This window comes from Laetiporus sulphureus, assembly GCF_001632365.1.
Source record: "Laetiporus sulphureus 93-53 unplaced genomic scaffold LAESUscaffold_64, whole genome shotgun sequence".
Classification (NCBI taxonomy): domain Eukaryota; kingdom Fungi; phylum Basidiomycota; class Agaricomycetes; order Polyporales; family Laetiporaceae; genus Laetiporus; species Laetiporus sulphureus.
In genome coordinates, this window is record NW_024468573.1 from 17,982 (window position 1) to 34,578 (window position 16,597).

General features: G+C 55.0%; 4 protein-coding genes across 4 annotated transcripts; 2 read left to right on the forward strand and 2 right to left on the reverse strand.

The window, feature by feature from the left end:
- The first annotated feature begins 599 nt into the window (after positions 1-599).
- On the forward strand, positions 600-6,934 carry LAESUDRAFT_731408 (uncharacterized protein). The gene is made up of 5 exons (XM_040910042.1): positions 600-1,144; positions 1,542-1,704; positions 1,757-5,701; positions 5,766-5,908; positions 5,967-6,934. The coding sequence occupies exons 1-5, from the start codon at positions 803-805 to the stop codon at positions 6,696-6,698; spliced, it is 5,325 nt and encodes a 1,774-aa protein (XP_040758938.1). The 5' UTR covers positions 600-802; the 3' UTR covers positions 6,699-6,934.
- A 1,593-nt stretch (positions 6,935-8,527) lies between these two features.
- LAESUDRAFT_664425 (uncharacterized protein) lies at positions 8,528-10,509 on the forward strand (the record flags this gene model as incomplete). The annotated part of the gene is made up of 5 exons (XM_040905124.1): positions 8,528-8,751; positions 8,808-9,037; positions 9,089-9,459; positions 9,515-9,616; positions 9,673-10,509. 5 exons carry the CDS (start codon positions 8,528-8,530, stop codon positions 10,507-10,509), a joined length of 1,764 nt encoding a protein of 587 aa, XP_040758939.1.
- Positions 10,510-11,463: 954 nt separating this feature from the next.
- On the reverse strand, positions 11,464-12,459 carry LAESUDRAFT_664350 (uncharacterized protein; the record flags this gene model as incomplete). Its single annotated transcript, XM_040905114.1, has 2 exons — positions 11,464-11,835; positions 11,998-12,459. 2 exons carry the CDS (start codon positions 12,457-12,459, stop codon positions 11,464-11,466), a joined length of 834 nt encoding a protein of 277 aa, XP_040758940.1.
- Positions 12,460-12,662: 203 nt separating this feature from the next.
- Positions 12,663-15,049, reverse strand: LAESUDRAFT_488590 (uncharacterized protein). Its single transcript, XM_040902658.1, has 4 exons — positions 14,444-15,049; positions 14,012-14,384; positions 12,921-13,947; positions 12,663-12,865 (listed from the first exon to the last, which is right to left on the reverse strand). The coding sequence occupies exons 1-4, from the start codon at positions 14,673-14,675 to the stop codon at positions 12,749-12,751; spliced, it is 1,749 nt and encodes a 582-aa protein (XP_040758941.1). The 5' UTR covers positions 14,676-15,049; the 3' UTR covers positions 12,663-12,748.
- Positions 15,050-16,597: the final 1,548 nt, after the last annotated feature.

The window sequence follows — 16,597 nt, forward strand, 5'->3', positions numbered from 1 at the left end:
TCCTTTCAATATATAAAGCGAATAATGCGAGATCGTCTCTATGGCAAACCGAAGATCATCTATTGTTGACCATCTCCGAGAATCAAAGGGCCAGTAAAAATGTCACTCTAAACGGGTCAATAAAAAGATTTCCGCTATTGAGACCCTCTTCAGGATGTCGGATATGCGGAAGGCTGTACTAGACAATGACTCGATGACAATGGCTCGATGAACAATGGTGACCTTGTCTCATCAGCACACTTGCAATGCGTGGCTAGGCAGAGCCAGGGCCATCGCAGTCGAGTGTGGCACCAGATGCGATGTGTGGCGCACAAAATTTTCTCTTCCGAGTCTGATGCACCCGAAAACGAGTGCGTTGGGAATGATACCAGGATGGTTACATATATACATTTGAGCGCAATGTGACCCACAAATTAATTACCAAGAGACTCGACGTTCCCAACCGCGGTCGGAGGGCGGAGGTAGCCCTATATAGATGATCCCGATGCCGGTCTGCTCTCCGGAGTTTGCTCTATTGAACTCCTCACCTCAACGTGACTGCAACATTTACAATCACTTACACGACGACTGAGATGGCGGAATCGAAAGAGATGGTGCTGAACGACCCGGCTTTGCGGCCTAGATAGTTGTGGCCGCGCAGCAGCGCGGACGGTGACGATCTGTGACGTAGCGTGACAGAATGCGATAAGTGAACAATGGGCGTGACGTGACCATTCACCACCGCAACCACGCGGCGCAATGCGCCTGCACCTCCCCGCGTTGACATTTTACCTCCACCGCCGTCGCGTGCTGGTTGCGTAAAATGTCCACACTCTCCGACGGCGACGACAGTGTCGACGCCCCCACCTTGTTCTATGCCTCCACCAACAACACCGCCGGACTCCGCCTACGTTTGCAGAACCTCATCGACTCCAAGGAACAGCAGATCCAGCAGGCTGGAGAACTCGGACAACAGCTTGTGACCCAGCGCGTCGAGCTCGAGGAGCGCATGAGGCAGCTTGATCAAGAGGACTATTGGGACTCGGGGAGTGACGACGATGACGATGCCGAAGGGGGTGTGCGCGGGAGGAACTTGGACTTGGAGGATACGCTCAGCGCATGGGATGTGGAGAATGAGCGGCTTGCCACTGGGTTTGGATTAAGGGTGAGTCGTCTGCCACTTTTAAGGTCATCGAACATGCTCTCGAATCGTGGTCGGACATACACGAGTACTCTGGATCTGCGCCTGGTATACATGGGAGTCGCTCGACCATGAATGCGAGCCTCGTGTTTGCCAGGTCCTCATTCTTGCTGGATATGTTCCGTCGGTTTGCCTCGTATCGGTCCATTCCTCCATCTTGGCGACTAGGGCTGCATCGTGGATTACTTGGGATAATGTCACAAGTATGCGCGAATAATCTAATCCATCATTGGAACTTCCCTTGCCTAACTTTATCTTCTTTTCGAACTCTCTTTGTTATCTCGATGCTCATTCCTTCAATCTTTTATATTTTCGTTTTCTTAACTTAATGGAAAGCCTCTGATGACGATCTGGCTTCCAGGACCTACCACCGGTAAATGGCGTGCATCAGCCTTATCACGAGCTCTCTCGCGACGTGGATCATTCAGACGGTATGTCGGAGAGATCCACAGCAGTATCAGGGATGTCCGCCATGCAAGCCTCTCGTCGCGCGAGGAATGCAACACACCGTTCAGACGATGTCGGCGAGTGCAGCCTCTACTAGCATATTTCGAATCCCGTCTAATGTCTTTGCAGAGTTCGCATACGAAATCGGCACCGGTTTGCTGTCGGAGGTGCGGCGTCTGCAGAGCCTTGTTTCAGAGCGTGATGCAACAATCCGGGTCCTTACCCAAGAGAGGGATATGTCGGAAGACCTGGCGCAGACTCTGAGGGAGCAGTGGGAAAAGGCCACAGTTCAGATTGAGAAGTATAAGGATGCGAACTGGGACATGGAAGTGAAGAGGCAAGAGTTGCAAGCACAGCTGCAGGACTCGCAGAACGCGAGAGAAAAGCTCGATGGCGAGAATAGGCGGCTCATTAAAGCTCTCACCACGTCCCGCGAGGCCGCCGACCACCACAAAGGCGAGGCTGAGCGGCATCTAAAGGCATATCAGGACTTGAAGGCGAAGCATGAGACTGATGTGGCGCAGGCTCGAAAGAATGCGGCCAGTCTCCAGCGCGACAAGTCAGATCTCCAACAAGCTGTGGATGCCCTGAAGGTGGAGATGGCGAAGTCAAGCAGACGAATCTTCCCTCGATTTTCGCCGTCAGCTTCCGGCAATGACGGCGGTTCAGAACACCCCGCTTCAGGCAGCCAGGAAGAGGACGATGCACTCGGAAATTTGGGACGCGCAAACTCACATATCAGAAGGATCAGCGAGAGTGCGGCGTCCTACCCTGCTGAGGCGTTTGAGGACTTCCCTGAAGCATCCCCTGACCTGTCGCCCACGAAGCCGTTCCGTGCTCCCAATCACCCGAGCAATGAGATCGAGGCTCTCCAGCAACGACTCGCCCATGCACAGAGGCAGGTCAATACCCTGAAGAGTACGCTCCAACGCGAAAAAGAGCTCCGCATGGACTTTAAACGCAAGCTCGATGCGGCGAATGCCAAGATTGCGGAGGAGCAGGAGGAGGAAAACGCTGACGAGGAGGCAGAGGAGCCATCAAAGCCAAAGAGACACTTAACACCGTTCCGTGTTGGCAGGGGCCGTGGACGAGGCAGAGGCAGGGGTGGCATGACGCTCATGCAGCGGTTGGGGATGGCTTCCCACAGCCCTTCTGCAGGCAATCGCGAAGAAGAACGACCCGAAATGTCTCCACCACCTCCCGTTCCACGTCTACCACCTGTTTTCCCGCTCTCGGACGAGTCCCAAAGGCTTGACGTTCGGAGCGACGACGAAGACGAAGCAGACCCTAATGTGCCAGCTTCCCCCACGCGTTCTCATCATTCGACTCGGACAAGCCTCGAGGGCATGGATCCGGCATTCGCGAACGTTCTTCACCGTAATAACTCCACTAGTTCCCTCGTGCACAATGCGAGTCCGCTGCGGCACCCAGTCGCTAGGACTCGCGGACGTGGTGGCGCCTTCCGCCGGCCAAGAGGCAGCTCAATCTACCAGCGCCCACCTTCGTTCGTCTCAAAGCCGGAGGCCCTGGCTGCAGAGCTTGGCTTGGACGCCACGTGTGAGGACAGCAGCGACGAAGAGAAGGACATGGTGAATACTGCATGCCAAACTGATGATATCCCCGCAGAAGTCCCTCTGCCGGCGCCTGCACCTCCTCTGATGTCTGAAACGGGTATCCAAGTCGTCCCTGAGCCCACTCCAGTGGTCGCTACTTCTGGGATCTCCATGCAGACGGAGATCGAGGCTGTACCGCTGCACACGGAGATGGGCGTGCAACATGAGGATCTGCTCCCTGAGCCTGTAAGGACGGAAGCCGCTGTTCAGCACGAGTCTATGGAGCCAGTTCGGATGCTCGTGTCCAGCAGTATGAACACTGAAACGGAGGTGCCGCCTGAGCTTTTGCCAATACCAGTCACACCAGTTCTTGTTGAAGCGGAGACACAAACAGTTCTGGTGCAGCTCGCCGAGATGGATATTCAGACTGTTCCCGAGGCGATTCCAATGCCGGTGGAGAAGTTGGACATGGACATTCAAACTCTTCCCCTTCTCCAGCCCATCACGTCTGACATGCAGACACAGACTTTGTCCCTCCCGACACCTGTCATGGCAGAGATGCAGATTCAGACGTTACCACTCCCGGCTTCTGTCACCGCCGAAATGCAGATCCAAACGCTCCCGCCTGTCGTGGCAGAAATGCAGGTGCAAACGCTGTCACCGCCGGCGCCTGTCATGGTGGAGATGCAGATCCAGACGCTACCACCTCCAGTACCTGTCATGGAAGAGATCCAGATCCAGACGCTGCCACTTCCAGCACCAATCATGGCTGATGTGCAGACTCAGACCGTACCATCCGAGGAGGTCACTGTTGTCGCTATTCCATCTCAAACGCTAGCACTTCCGGTTGCGAATGCTGAGGTGCAAGTAGAAGAATTTGACACGCCTCGTCTGCACAGCGTAGCTGTCGCATCAGCAGGCGAAGAATATTCCGGAGATTTCAGCGGTGATATCACGATACATGGGCGTCCTGTGCCACTCGTTGTGCGCGTTGGGGAGCCGAACAACGACTACGATCTCCGGACACAGACACCAGCAATCACTGAGACAGATACCGATGACTACCAAGATGCTCGGCAGAGCATGTCGTTGGCAACACCGAGCGACTCCGTCAATGACTTCCATTCTATTAGGACAGTCTCTGACAATGACTTCTCAGAAAGTGAGGACGATAACGAGAGCATCGTGGCATCGCGACTCCCGAGCCGTCAGGGCTTGTCCGCTGTGTCTTCGACGTTCTCTGTCAATGTTGCTCCTCGAGCCACGTCAACTCCTATCCCGCTGGCACCCACATATGAGTCGATAGGAGTCGAGACTGAAGCTATCGATGAGTTTACACCTCAGCCACTTCCAGAAGAGCCTTCATTGCCAGAGCCGGGGCCTGTGTTCGAGCCAAAACCGGAGTTCAAGGAGATGTCTATCCAGACAGACGAGTGGATCCCTCCCGCGCCTGTTGTTCCTGTCGTGTCTCCTGTTTCCGCACCCGTTACTGCCCCTCCTACTCCATCACTCGGTCCACTTCCAAGCCTTTACCGTGTCGGCGCCAATTCCCAACATTTCCAGTTTATACCTCCCCCATCTCCTGCAGGTCCTTCCACTTCTTTTGTGCCTGCTATCGTCGCTCCTTCTCCTTCGCCAAGCTCTACTATCAGAGATCCCAATGCCACACTCCTTGCCCGTCCTCGCACCTCTCATTCAGATCGAAGACAGTCCATGGAATCATCTCTGTCATACGTTGTTGACGAGCTCGGTGTACGCACTCGTCCACAGGCGACTGCAGTTGACAAGTCTCGTCCGCCAACAATTGCGCTGCCACCACCACCACGCGCCCCTCCTCCGTCAAACAGTATGCCCCCACCATCTACAATACCAGACAGGCGGATTTTGCAAGATATACCTCCTCCGCGTCCATCTTCGCCTCCTCCGGCCGAGCTCATCCAACGCGCTACTTCCCCTATCATCGGAAGTGTTCTGTCGCTCCCTGGAGGAAGGCCTCTAAGCATCAGACTACATGGCTCCACGCCATCGTCACAAGTGCGTGAGCTGCCGTCCACGGGCAGCTTCAGGTCAGCAGCGAACACTCTGGATCGTGCGCCTATGAGCTCCGCTGCTTCCGCGATAGCATCCAGTGTCCGGGAGAGAGCCCGTCGAGAATTGTCCTCCGCATCTATAAATTCTGCAAGGCACAGCCTGGGTTCTCAACGTTCCTCAATATCATCTGATACTCATGCGCTCCCGCGACAAACTCAGAGACCCGGCGATTTGGCTATGGTACCGGGACGCTCGGGAGACATGTTGTCTCGTGCCGCAACGAACGGCTCGACCGAACCCATTATTCATGCGATTACGCAAACTATGATTGGCGAATTCTTCTACAAGTACACTCGTCGGACGCTCGGAAGAGGTCCTGGCAGCAGCAGGCATCGACGTTATGTCTGGATCCACCCGTATACGAGGACGTTGTATTGGAGTACAGGTGATCCCAGCTCGGCCACCGTGAACGAAGCCACCTCCAAAAGCAGTACGTGGCTGTGGTTTGCTGACATTTGTCTGACGAAGGTTGACTGACCCGGTAACATGTGCAGCGTTCATCGAAAGTGTTCGATCTGTGCTCGATCCCAACCCCATGCCACCTGGTCTCTACCAGTACAGTCTTATAATCACCACGCCGCATCGCGAGCTGAAATTCACTGCATCCACAAAAGAGAGGCACGAACTCTGGCTGAGTGTGAGTATATATATTTCAGTCGTTCGAGTCCATTCTGACCCCCCATTGTTCATATCAGGCATTAAGCTACCTGATTGCACGGTCGAACCCAGCGCCGCCCGTCGCGTCGTCATCAAGTGACCCGCCGCCGGCCCCCTTGAGTCCCATGTCTATGGATCAGGAGCTGCCGGATGATGAGAGCCAGCCACATCTTCTCGTTCAGGCCAGTCCGAATAGTCAGCGCAGCACGCGAACGAATAGGACAGATGCCAGCGTGGATTCGTACAATACCCCTCGTGGCCCGCGCAGCCATTCGCAGATGTCGTTCAGGGGCTCCATGGGCAGGCTTTCGGGCACACCAGCTGCGGAGTACCTTCGTTGGGCTGAGCAGGAAGACTTGCAGAGCTCAACAAGAGAGCATGACCCAACGTCTGGTCAAGATGACGAGGAACTCGACTTCGAGCTCCACAATGATACGCATTCTGATGGTGGTTTTGAGGGCTTGGAGAACGTTCGTGCATGCTGTGACGGCCGACATACAGTGGGTCGCGCCGGGATGCCAAGTCACACTCACCATCATCACCACCACCACCAGGAGCAAGAGACTCGAGCAGATTCCTCCCGTGCTCGCGACCAGCACCTCCACCCTGCGATCCTCGACTCAGCTCGGCCAGCGAGCCCTTCCTGGTCGTTCCGTTCCCGTACGAGCAGCTCGGTCGCCCAGGATGGATCTGGCTTCCTGTCGCGGTTCGGCACCAAGAGATCCACGAGACACCTGGCGGGTATATCTTCTAGCAGCGCGCATGACTAGTAGTAGAGTTTATTAATCCCCCATTGTAATCGCATCGGAATGCCGGAACGTCTTGCTTTCTTCACCTAGCTGAAACCCCTACATTCTTTTAGTATCGCATTTTGTCCATGGTCCATTAATCGTTTGTCTAGCTACTAGTGAATTGCATGTATCCAATTATCTTATATTTGTGCGAATACGCGACATGAATATGGTCGTTCTCTTCTATCTAATGGATATATATACGTTCAACGGGATTATGTAGTGGATAGTGGAAGCGGAGCAAACAAGCGCTCGTGCAGGAATCTGCAATTTTACTTGAAATTGCTCCTCGTCGTGAGCCTCGCACCTCAGGCACATTGGGCATTCCTAGTGTCTCCTATATCCTTGCTGGATCTCCATCAAACAATGAATGACAGTCGGGGACTCCAGACAACAACACATCCGCTGCATAGCTGCTGCTGGTACAACGGTATGTTGATCCTTCCCGCATCTGATTGCTCTATATGCGTATGATGCATCTCTCGGAGTTCCGTTTTTCTTTCCTGAAGTATATTCACAAGAGAAGTCCAAAACTCAGGTGTGCACTCAATGGCTAGCGACTTGGCTATCCTACTGTTTCGCAACGCCGCTGAGCACGGGTCGATGCCACGAGCGGGGCGGTAAATTATGATTCAGGACTAAGCCACGCGATCGTCGGGAACGGATAAACGCACCTCACCCAGATATTGAGGGACTTAAGATGAGGCGGGCGGGCCGTCCCAGCTATCGCTCAGGAGCAGTGGAGCTCATCCGTCGGCGCGGTATCATGAAGCACAACAGTGGCAGAGGCTCTAATGGGACAGAAAACAGTCGAGCCACGGCCAGTCGTACGAGGCCTCTCGATTTCGATGCAAGGAAGATCCTTGAACGTCATGGGAGTGCGATTCGCGCACTGTCGACGGTTTGTCAGTACGTACTGTGGTATGCATAATCTGCCTGGCGCTGAGCAAACGGATCAGGCTGTACAGCGTTCACTGGCAGTTTTGCGTCGGTCCATGCTAGCTGCCCGCTTCTCGCACAGCTTGAACGAGAATGACAGATTCCTTCATCCGAAATCTTTGATCACAATTGGAAGTCTTACAACGTCGTTCCTGATCTACGTATCTTCGGTCCTTGCCAGGCCAGGTGGATTGTCACTCAGATCCATCTACTAATTGCCTCGCCCTATCTACGAAGACCTCGACGTCAAGAGATGTTCCAGTTCCAGCCTAACCATTAGCAAGGCATGTGCTTCGCACTCATTAGCTCCCCGTATGCAGATCGACTTGTTTCAGGCATTTCAATGAACCCCCGGTGCCGACCTGATTACCTCTCCGCACCCCTATGGAGACTTCAAGATAGCTCGTGGATGAAATCATGCTATATATAGGCTCGTTCGCGGGCGATTATCTCTCGCGTCTGCATATTGGCAAACCTTCGTACGTGCCGGCTGTAAGATTCAAATTGTGAATGCATAGATACCGCTTTCACACTCACTCAATCCATGTCAATCGACCCGTTTATGTCTAGCATGTCTAGCTGCGATCATCAGGACACTTTCCCACATGCAAGGGCGGCTTCGACGCTGATCCGGTGACTCGCAGGTGCCTCGGGCCTGATAGGCGTATGAAGGTATGGCTGCTCTAAAGATTTACCTACTTATCGGTGCGCCGTTATCACAACGGGACCCCTGGCGATGGAGCGGACCTGACTTTATTGGTCACGCGGTCCTCCGCGTCTTTGTGTAGTCGCCGCATTCATGAACCCATAAAGCGGACTATCGTGCCTGTAGAAGCCAGGTCGAACTGCCCGCCCTGCACTGCAGCACGATGCACTCCATCAACATCGTTCGACCCATCCGGAACTGGGCCCATAGGCTTCGTGGGGCGTTCACCTCAAAGGAGGCCTTCCTTGCGTACATCCATACCGAAGGCAATGCGCACCAGCGCCACACGTGGACGAACGAGGACCTGAAGCCGTCTCCACCGTCCATGGTAAACTGGAAGTGGTACAATTTCTGTATCTTCTGGTTTGGTATGGGGTTCGGCAACTGGTGTGTCCGTTAATGTCTACCGCGCATTTCGCTGTCGTACTCATGCATACACGCAGGACACTTGGGTCAAGTCTGGTGGACAACGGTCTGTCATGGTGGGAAGCCACGATCGCTATCTGGATCGCTGCATTCGTCTCGGGTGCCTGCATGGCCCTCAATTCGCGCGCTGCAGCCAATTATCACGTCGGCTACCCAGTCATCTTGCGTACATGCTTTGGTATGTACGGCCACTACTGGCCGGTTCTTGCCCGCGGTGTCTGTGCGTGCCTCTGGGTATCCGTCATCAGTACGTATTCAGTCCACCTTGCTCGAGCTATCATCTGACGCCCGCGCGTAGCCTTCGAGGGCGGCGCGTTCATCTCGACGATGCTGCACTGCGTCGTCGGTCACCGCTGGAAGAACCTCCCAACGCAGTTCCCCGCCTCGGTGGGCACGACGGTCCAGCGTTTCGCAGGCTTCGTGATCTTCTGGGCGATCGTGCTGCCGTTCTGCTCACTCCGCCCGACGCGACTCAAATGGCTCTACAACTTCAAGGCGTGGGTGCTACCGCCATCGGTGATGGGCCTCCTCATCTACTGCCTCGTGCAGAGCAAGGGCAGGCTCGCGTCAACCGCAGCGCTCGCAGGCGAGTCGGCCTCGACACTGCCAAAGGGGTCCACTCTTGCTTGGTTGTTCGTCAGCTCGGTTAACTCGTGCATGGGGAATTGGGTATGCCATATGGTATCGTTTGGGCCTCGCATTCGGCTGACTAGGACACATGTAGTCGACATTTATTGCCAATATGCCTGACTTTGCGCGGTACTCGGACAACCCGAACGCCGTTCTGTGGACGCATGTTCTATTTGTGCCATTCCCTGCTGCACTTGTAAGTGATCTTTGAATATTCATATGTGACCGTTCTTCAAATGGACATCGTCTTAGGGTGGTATGATTGGCGTCTTCGGTACAGCCGCGCTTCAGCACGCATGGGGGGAGACCATCTGGAACCAGTGGGACGTGTACGACGCAATGCTGGCGCACAACTTTTCCGGCGGGATGCGCTTTTTCGTCTTCCTGCTGGCCTTCTCCTCTGGGCTGTTCAATTTCGGCGCGCTCATCGGCGCAAACCTGCTCCCGTTCTCGAGCGACATCACTGCGCTCTTTCCCCGGTACTTCAATATCCCACGCGGAATGTGGTTCTGCGGCACGATCGCGCTCGCGCTGCAGCCGTGGAAGATCCTCGCGTCGTCGCAGGGCTTCCTCGCGTTCCTCGACGGGTACGGCATCTTCATGGGGCCCACGGCGGCGATCATGATCACGGACTACTGGATCGTGCGCAAGGGCAACATCCGCATCATGGAAGCGTATTCGTCCAAACGCGGCGCGACGTACATGTACTGGCACGGCGTGAACCTGAACGCGGCGTTTGCGTACCTGTGCGGAATGATGGTGCCTTTCGTCGGGTTCGTCGGGACATTCGGCGTGAGCGTACCGGAGGCGGCGACGAAGCTGGACAAGATCGGGTGGTATTTGAGCGCGGCGATCGCGGGCGTGGTGTATGTTGGCATGTGCAGGATCCGCCCGCTGGCGAATGTCGACCGTGATTTGCCGCGGGAGCAGCTCGCACGCGAGTTCGCACGCCAGCGCGAGATGGAGGTCGAGGAGGTGACGGGCAGCGTGGACGGCGTAGAGGAGAAAGAGATAGACGTCGAGGAGGAGGATGGCAAGAAGGCGGACGCATACGTTGTCTCATACTCGCCTACGATGGAACAGGTCTGATTGCGATGACTAGTCATTTGTTGGCTGTGTCTGAGTTAATTCTCGGCAGAATATACATACAAAAGTTCTGTATTTTCTAGACTTGCACTCACACGAAGTATCGTGATGTACTAGGGTATCGTAGCGAAAACATACGACCAACCAACGTCAACGTACTCTGCTGTCCACCATCTCTTGCAATATTAGCTACGGGATCGGTGCCATCTCAATGGTCTGGCGCACATAAGAATCAAGCGCGTCCTTCTCCTTAGTATTGTCTACGGCGAGTGGCTTCATTTCGGACCTGGTATTCATCGGACCTGGTATTCAATAGCTATGGAAAGTTATAACGTTTTCTCTCGCGATGGACATGGATTCTTTTCGAAAGCTGTAAATCATGCTTTCATGTCTGGCGCATGTATAAAAGGTGCCCTCCCTCCTTTGAATACAGCTCCAGACGTCCCTGCATTCGAGCCTTTCTCTGCATGTTTGGAGACGACAATGTCAGTCGTCCACTGCGCTCGTTCCAAGCGATCATCGCTGGTTCATGAAGTGCCATGCCTACTAATGTGTGATTCTTTCCAATTTGCGGCTGCATTTCAATTGAAAAGTCTGCAAGTGACATACTCATCGACGCCTCTCGAAGAACCCTGTACAGCTGAGCAGAAGCGACGCTGCATGCGCTCCAATACGCGGCCTTTGAGATTGTCACATATATTGTGTAGCTTTCGATAACTTCAGCTGCTGGCTAGAAGCGTGTTTCTATTTCGCCGCGAATAGTGATAATAACAGTCAACGCAAATGTGCGAGACGCGGAAGATACGACACTCACACCGCAGACAGGATAGTGGGCACAACTACCCAACTACCTTTTGTCGGATGGGTCAGATAATGCTAATGCTCGGAACATGCCCGTTTGCAAGCAACACAACCTCGAGAGGTATAAAATGAACCGCCGGTAGTGTAGCAGTGTCATCAATCAACAGCGTAAAGTTCGAACTCCCAAGGCACCTGCTGTCTAGGCCCTCCTTCACTGAACCATACTCTTCGCAGTCTGCAGGTGGCGTACACCTTGACGTACGAAACATGTGAGTACGTCCCGCTGGGTACTGGAACGCGGCTCCTGTTAGAAGCGGGATCATCCCTCGTGTGAGATAAATGGCTGTCGGTATTCCGCTCATTCTCGTCTCGGGCGTTCGTAAGCGAGGCAGAAGAGAAGTGCGGGAGGAGGGAAGGGAGGTTCAGTGAGATCGTGCTCCATGACGTCAGCGGGTGAGATGATGGTGGGGGAAAGGCAAGAGGGAGGTGAAGCAAAGGAGGACTGCTCAGTTTGAGATGAGGGTCCTTCTGCGAGTAAGCAATCAGTGACCACTGTAGAGATCACAAAAGTACGAGCAAAATATATCTCCAGACGTACTCTCAAACCACGCAATACCGTTATCGTCATGTCAGTGCGAGATTCAAGGCCTAAGGATACAGAACCGTGGAGCAGAAAGAAAATTACAGCACCTGGAATGTAGAGCACCGCACAATCCCTTCCCTCCCAGACTGGTCGACAATCCCCACTTCAAAGGACCATTCTCTTCCTAGGGTCCGAACCTGAAGATGAATCCATGGATGCTGCATGCCCAAATCCCCGTTACGGCCATGCGCCGCCCGCCCAGTGCCCGTCCAGCCCGCCGGCGGACATCGTATGTACGTCGTTTTCAAAGTAGGCGACTGTATGTGCAAGACAGTCTGATCGAGCGCGTAATCTGGCGCGACAGTCTTGTCCTCGTCTGTTCCGTGTGCGAGCGATATGAGAGAAGCTGGAGGCGGCGGTGCGGGCTGCGACGTTGAGTCTTTCATGAGACAAATGAAGGAGTCTGACGGTAAGGACACGTCCGTGTGTGTGGAGAACAAGTCTAACGGTGAGCTGCCCGTAGATGAGAACAGCGACACGATGCTAGGCTGCACAGCGGCAGAGAACATGACAGTTCTAGGAAGGATACGACGCGCGGCAAAGTGCCATCTCAAGCCCAGCATCACGATCCAGCCATCAATTGTATCAAGGTCAACGATATTGCACGAGAGCAGCGAATCGAAATAAAAGAGGAGCAATAATGGGAGCATCTACGCATGCATGAACGCCAGGGCGACCATGAAAGGTTACGAGACATCAAATCTTCAGACCACATGAATCGAAAAGTTCACAAGTACATAATATTCGCTTTCTTCCCGGCGACCGGAATCCATCCTCTGTGAAAGGGTATAAGTTGCTCTATGCGTGTGGCAGCACCATAAAGTCAGCTCCCCGCGCCATTGGTACGCATCGCGGAGAACGGTCTCCATCGCCCCCGCGACCGAACGGCCCATGCTGCGGCAAATAGCAAAACTCCTACATACAATAAAATCAATATTTCTCTCAATCAAAGAAGTCGAATGGCACTCACATCGACATCACACGCGGGGCGGCACTCCAGCCACGCAGGCCAATCCAGCCAATCAATCAGCGCATCGACCTCGTCCCTCCACTTTCCCAACAAGCCCTCGGCAACTTCCACAGTTTGCTCCTCCACATCAAATGCCTCCCGCCACGCTACAACCAGCACCCTGCAAACCTCGTGCAACACCTCGTCCACCGCATTGCGCAGCACCTGCTCTTGCTTCGTGAAACGCGCCGTCGGAAGGCGCTCCGTGAAGCTCGCCCGGCAGCCGCGCGCAATCTCGCCATACCAGCTTGGCGAGCCCACCTCGGCACGCGGGAAATACGGGACGAGGGACGTGATCAGCTGCTGGCGCACCTCCGCTGCATGCGCTGTTGCGTTGGCCACCTCTTGGTGTAGCAGGTAGCGTAAGTACGGTAAGCGATCGGAGAACCTGTCCTGCACAACCTGCGCGAGACCACGCCAGTCCACCCCGCTGCCCGCATCCGGCGAGCGCGAAAACACGTCCGCAATGTCTGCCCGAGCGGCCGCGATGTCAGCCTCGGAAATATTCAGCAGGCGATACTCCTCGCGCGGGAGTGAGCGTCGGGAATTGATGAGGGACGTGAACGCTGGGTCGAAGAACGAGATCATCCCCGAGGGATCCACGTGCACGCGCAGGTCACCCGGGAAGGCGTTGTGCCAGGCACCAGCGTGCATACCTTCGCCGTGCACCGCTGTAGGCCAACTGCCTTTCCAGCCCTGCGGAGGTGTGCTCGGATTACGACCAGGACCTCCTGGCCCTCCTGGTTTACCTGGAGGGGCGCCCGGGCCGTCTGGTGGAGAACCCGGTCCTCCTGGGGGTCCTCCAGGTCCGCCCCGCGGAGGCCTTTCCGGCGGTTCACCCGGTCGTTCATCTCCCCCTCTTCCCGGCCTGTCTCTGCATCCACCGCCAGGTCCACCACCAGGTCCGCCGCCAAATCCTCCTCCGTTGATGGTATTCATAGCCGAGACAAGTTCCAAGCCTTGCGAGAAGTTGCAATACATGATCTCACTGCAGTGGAGTCGGTTTGCGTTTGGACAGTAGCAATCGTCAAATTCGTCAAATTCGGACTCACAAATCAAATTCCATCCTGACAAACCCGTCTACACCATATTCCTCGCCCCAATCGCAGGCCTTCAATATAAGCTCACTCTCGCCGGACGGTAAGATATCGCCCGCATTGTATCTGTGTTCGATCTCGCCGAAGACGAGCAGATACTGTGTGTCGACGACGCCACCCCTCTTGTTCCCGCTGGATCCGTCAAAGTAGACCAACTTGAGCTCGCGCGCGGCGCTGAATGTGAAGAGAGTGCCGTTGTCTCCTCGCACAAACATCTGGGAGTGCTCCGGGTCAAAACCAATCCAGTCCATCTCAGGGAAGACATCGCTTCCACGTCCGTGATAGAGAACTGTTCCGGGTGGAATACTGGCGCGAACGATCGAGTGTCCTGAACAGTCGGTGAGGTGAGTCTTTACGCGCAATGTAGGCGAAAGCGACTAAGGTTACCATTGGGATAGCGTGAATTAGCCCCCATCTGCATGAGAGATGCGAGGGATTGGAAAATGAGGTTCCCTGCCGCATCCGTACTGACTGGCTCATCCCATGGGAGAGTGTAGGATGGTTCGACCTGACCATTGAACTCAGAGTTGGTCCTCAGCGGAACCTGTTCAGCAAGGTATGCTCCTTGCGTCGCGCAAGCCGCCAGAAGAGAGACACCGCAAGCAGTCAACCATCCCATGGTGGGCGGGAGGAGGTGAGATGCAGAGCTGTGGGAGGGACATGTTGCTGCTGCTTATCCGCAGCAAGCGTGGACTGCGCGTCGAGGTACCGCAGTCACATCCTGGTCACATCGTTCCATATAGCACGCATTTCCGAGGTTCTGGCCATTGGGCGTTGATGAAATTGGCAGCAGGCAGAGATATTCGAGATTGCGGGAGCATGGACTTTAGGATGTGGATCATTGAGTCAAGCTCAAGGTCAGTGTCAAAGGTCAGTCTCGGGCGCTACTGGGTTTGTAGTCCGAGCGGCAATGTCCGCGAGAGGCAATACACCATGCCTTCAAGTCGTACTCAGCTGAAGGGATGTGCCTTGTTTAATATGTGTAAGTGCTACATTCTAGTCACAGACGCGGATGCCCTGCTTCTTAGAGTCTGCTCATCAGTACACACAGAACATTGAAAGTACACGATCAGGACAGACAGTAATTGAGCCCACACTCTCGTAGTATCCTGTGATGATATAGAGTAACGTGCAAGGCACCGTCCTAGCTATAACAAGCAGACATTAGCGTACAAGTGTCCAACGCCTTGATAACAACATATTTTTCTCTCCAGACCCAGGTTAGCCCAAGTCATACGATAGTTGATATAGTAGATAGCCAGATAGACACGTTCGTGATGGAGGTATGCAGGGTATCAGTGTTGGTGTGGTCCGTTTGTGAGTCGATGACGTTAGAAACAGACAGCAAGAGGCGTAACACGCAATGCGTTAGCTGGTATCGGGGCGGCCGGAGAACAAGTGTCTGCGCGCCATACGGAGGAACTGCTTGCCGATCCCCTTGCACTCGTCCTTGACGGCGGTCAGCATGCGTGGTTTGCTTCCTGCGTGCAGAAGCACACAAAAAAATCAGTTTGAGTGCGAGATTCGATATATTGGGCCAGGGCGTACTCTTTGGAGATAAAGGCAATGATGCATCCCCCGAAAGCGCCTCCTCCAAAGGCGCGAGTGTGTGGTTACTACGCGAAGGCACATCAGGAGCGGGAGCATGGCGCGACTTCTTAGACACCACGCTGACAGTCGACCGCGCCTTCGCACGGCTGCTGGGCCCCTCGGGGTAGGGTGGATTACGAGGTTTCCCGGACGACACGCCGGTGGGCGACCGCACCCTCTCGTGAGCACTGGATCCGCCACCAGGTAATTCGGGCACACTGGGACACTGATTAAACGCCGTACTAATGGGCGGCCGCGCCCTTGCACGCTCTCCGGAATTAGGCTGGCTGCGAGACTTGCGCGACGCGATGGTGATGGACGACAGTGCCCGTGCGCGGATACCGGGCTCATCGGAGCCTGGCGCGTTATGGGACTTCTTATACGGCACGCTGATGGACGAGAACGCCCGCGTACGGCGATTGGGCTGCCCGGTGTCGGATGTATCCCCAGATTTTTTGGATCCTACGCTGGCTGACACAGCCGCGCGCGCTCTTGCCTCCGCGATCAGCCTGCAAGCGACGACGTCAGTGAACAAGTAGGATAACTCCGCGCGCGTGAGTCGCCGTACCGACGGATCTCCGCCTCCTCGTCCATGTAGTAGTGTGGGTCCGCGATCTCGCTGACTTCAGAGAGGTCGAGCGACGCGTACACGATCGGGATCATGTCGTCGTCCGTGTTGGACTGGTCGAACGTGGGCATCACCAGATTGAGGTAGTCTGAGCGCAGGCTCGGAGGGCGGACGCTGGCGAACGTGTGCGTCGGGAAGTGAAACCCGTACGGGGAGAGCACATTGTACGGCGACTCGAACGGGAGCACATCATCCTCGAGTTCCGCGAGACTGATGGGCACGGCGGACACCCACGTCGACTGGTACTCGAGGCTGTACGTCGACCCGTTGTTCGCCAACCGCAGCTCGTCCGGCCAAGGATCAGGCTCAACGATCGACGTGTG

Excerpts from the sequence above, each read along its gene's own strand:
- LAESUDRAFT_731408 (XM_040910042.1), top strand. The coding sequence starts at position 803 with ATGTCCACACTCTCCGACGGCGACGACAGTGTCGACGCCCCCACCTTG. Across the intron at positions 1,145-1,541 it reads CCACTGGGTTTGGATTAAGG|GACCTACCACCGGTAAATGG; the intron begins GTGAGTCGTCTG and ends TCTGGCTTCCAG. Across the intron at positions 1,705-1,756 it reads ACACCGTTCAGACGATGTCG|AGTTCGCATACGAAATCGGC; the intron begins GCGAGTGCAGCC and ends ATGTCTTTGCAG.
- LAESUDRAFT_488590 (XM_040902658.1), bottom strand. The coding sequence starts at position 14,675 with ATGGGATGGTTGACTGCTTGCGGTGTCTCTCTTCTGGCGGCTTGCGCG. Across the intron at positions 14,385-14,443 it reads TAATTCACGCTATCCCAATG|GACACTCGATCGTTCGCGCC; the intron begins GTAACCTTAGTC and ends CCGACTGTTCAG. Across the intron at positions 13,948-14,011 it reads GTCAGGATGGAATTTGATTT|TGAGATCATGTATTGCAACT; the intron begins GTGAGTCCGAAT and ends ACTCCACTGCAG.